The sequence below is a fragment of the Fulmarus glacialis genome, unplaced genomic scaffold (assembly GCF_000690835.1).
Source record: "Fulmarus glacialis isolate BGI_N327 unplaced genomic scaffold, ASM69083v1 scaffold34835, whole genome shotgun sequence".
NCBI classification, from domain to species: domain Eukaryota; kingdom Metazoa; phylum Chordata; class Aves; order Procellariiformes; family Procellariidae; genus Fulmarus; species Fulmarus glacialis.
The window spans coordinates 451-1,732 of record NW_009215529.1 but is presented as its reverse complement, the minus strand read 5'-3'; the positions used below and the strand labels follow the sequence as shown (position 1 = coordinate 1,732).

General features: G+C 41.3%; 1 protein-coding gene across 1 annotated transcript; it reads left to right on the top strand.

The window, feature by feature from the left end:
• Positions 1–722: 722 nt before the first annotated feature.
• On the top strand, positions 723–989 carry FGF18 (fibroblast growth factor 18; the record flags this gene model as incomplete). Its single annotated transcript, XM_009578972.1, has 1 exon — positions 723–989. A coding segment is annotated over one exon (267 nt), but the record flags the coding sequence as incomplete, so codon positions are not given.
• Between the last annotated feature and the right edge of the window lie 293 nt (positions 990–1,282).

Below are 1,282 nucleotides of genomic sequence, written 5' to 3'. Positions count from 1 at the left end.
CAGGGACACGAGTTGGAGCCAAGCCTGGGGTGCGCAATGCGGCTCCGAAATAACCGGTTGGATTCAGGGACTGGCGCGGGGTTGGGGACCTCGACACCTGCGGCACCCCTCCGGCTCATCCCCGCAGCTCCCGGCGCGGTTCATTTGCCAGGTGTCGCGCCCGGGATGCTGCGGGGGAGAGTTTTCAAAGCACTGGGAAGGCTTAGACTAAGGCTTGTAATGATTTTAGTGGGATTTGGGTAGTTATGGATGCAAGCCCACAAGGTATTTTGGAAAACATACCGAAAGTGAGCGGTAGAAGTGGCAACGCTGTTGTTTGGCCCATGTAAGATTCTGATTTTTTTATTTTTTCTGATTAAGTATGATGTTTCCCTGGCATGAGCTCAATTCCTCCTCCTTTCCTAATGGAAAAAGCAAAGCTAAATGTCTTGCTTTGCTTGCAACTGAAGGAGCTGGACGGGATAAACTTAACTGTTGTCTTTGAAAAATGTTTCTCTCCCTGGATAGGAGCGTTTAAAAAAAATGAAATGATGACCTCATGCTTTCGTGGGTTTTTTTTAATTCATTTCTATTTCAGCTGATGTTTGTTACGGCTCCTATTAACAATGTTTGAACCAAAAACAAGGTCCAGATGTGATGATTTTATTTATGCCAAATTGGGTTTTGGTCACTGAGCTTGCATTTGGATAATGAATTTTTTCTTTTTTTTTTTCCTTTTTCAGCCTGATGGCACCAGCAAGGAGTGTGTCTTCATTGAAAAAGTCCTAGAAAACAACTATACGGCACTGATGTCAGCAAAATATTCGGGCTGGTATGTTGGATTCACCAAAAAAGGGAGGCCACGGAAAGGGCCCAAGACCCGGGAAAACCAGCAAGATGTACATTTTATGAAGAGGTACCCAAAGGGGCAAGTGGAGATACAGAAACCTTTCAAGTACACAACAGTCACCAAGAGGACTAAGAGAATACGACCCACCAACCCCAGTTAAAAATAGACAAAAACAGTGTCACAATAATAAACCACAAAAAAAAAAAAAACTGCACCAGAGGAATATTTTTACATTAAAAATAAGGAAGAAGCTCTATTTTTGTACATTGTGTTTAAAAAAAAAATAAAAATAAAAAAAATTAATAAAAGACTAGATGGCAAACGCTGGGGAAAAGCTGTTAGGGATTTATTGTGACTTGAAAAACAAAATGAACTGCTCTATTTAAATTGACTTCTTGTTGTTGATGACACACAGGTGCTTATTTCGCTTTTTTGGAAAGGACAACTTTTCAA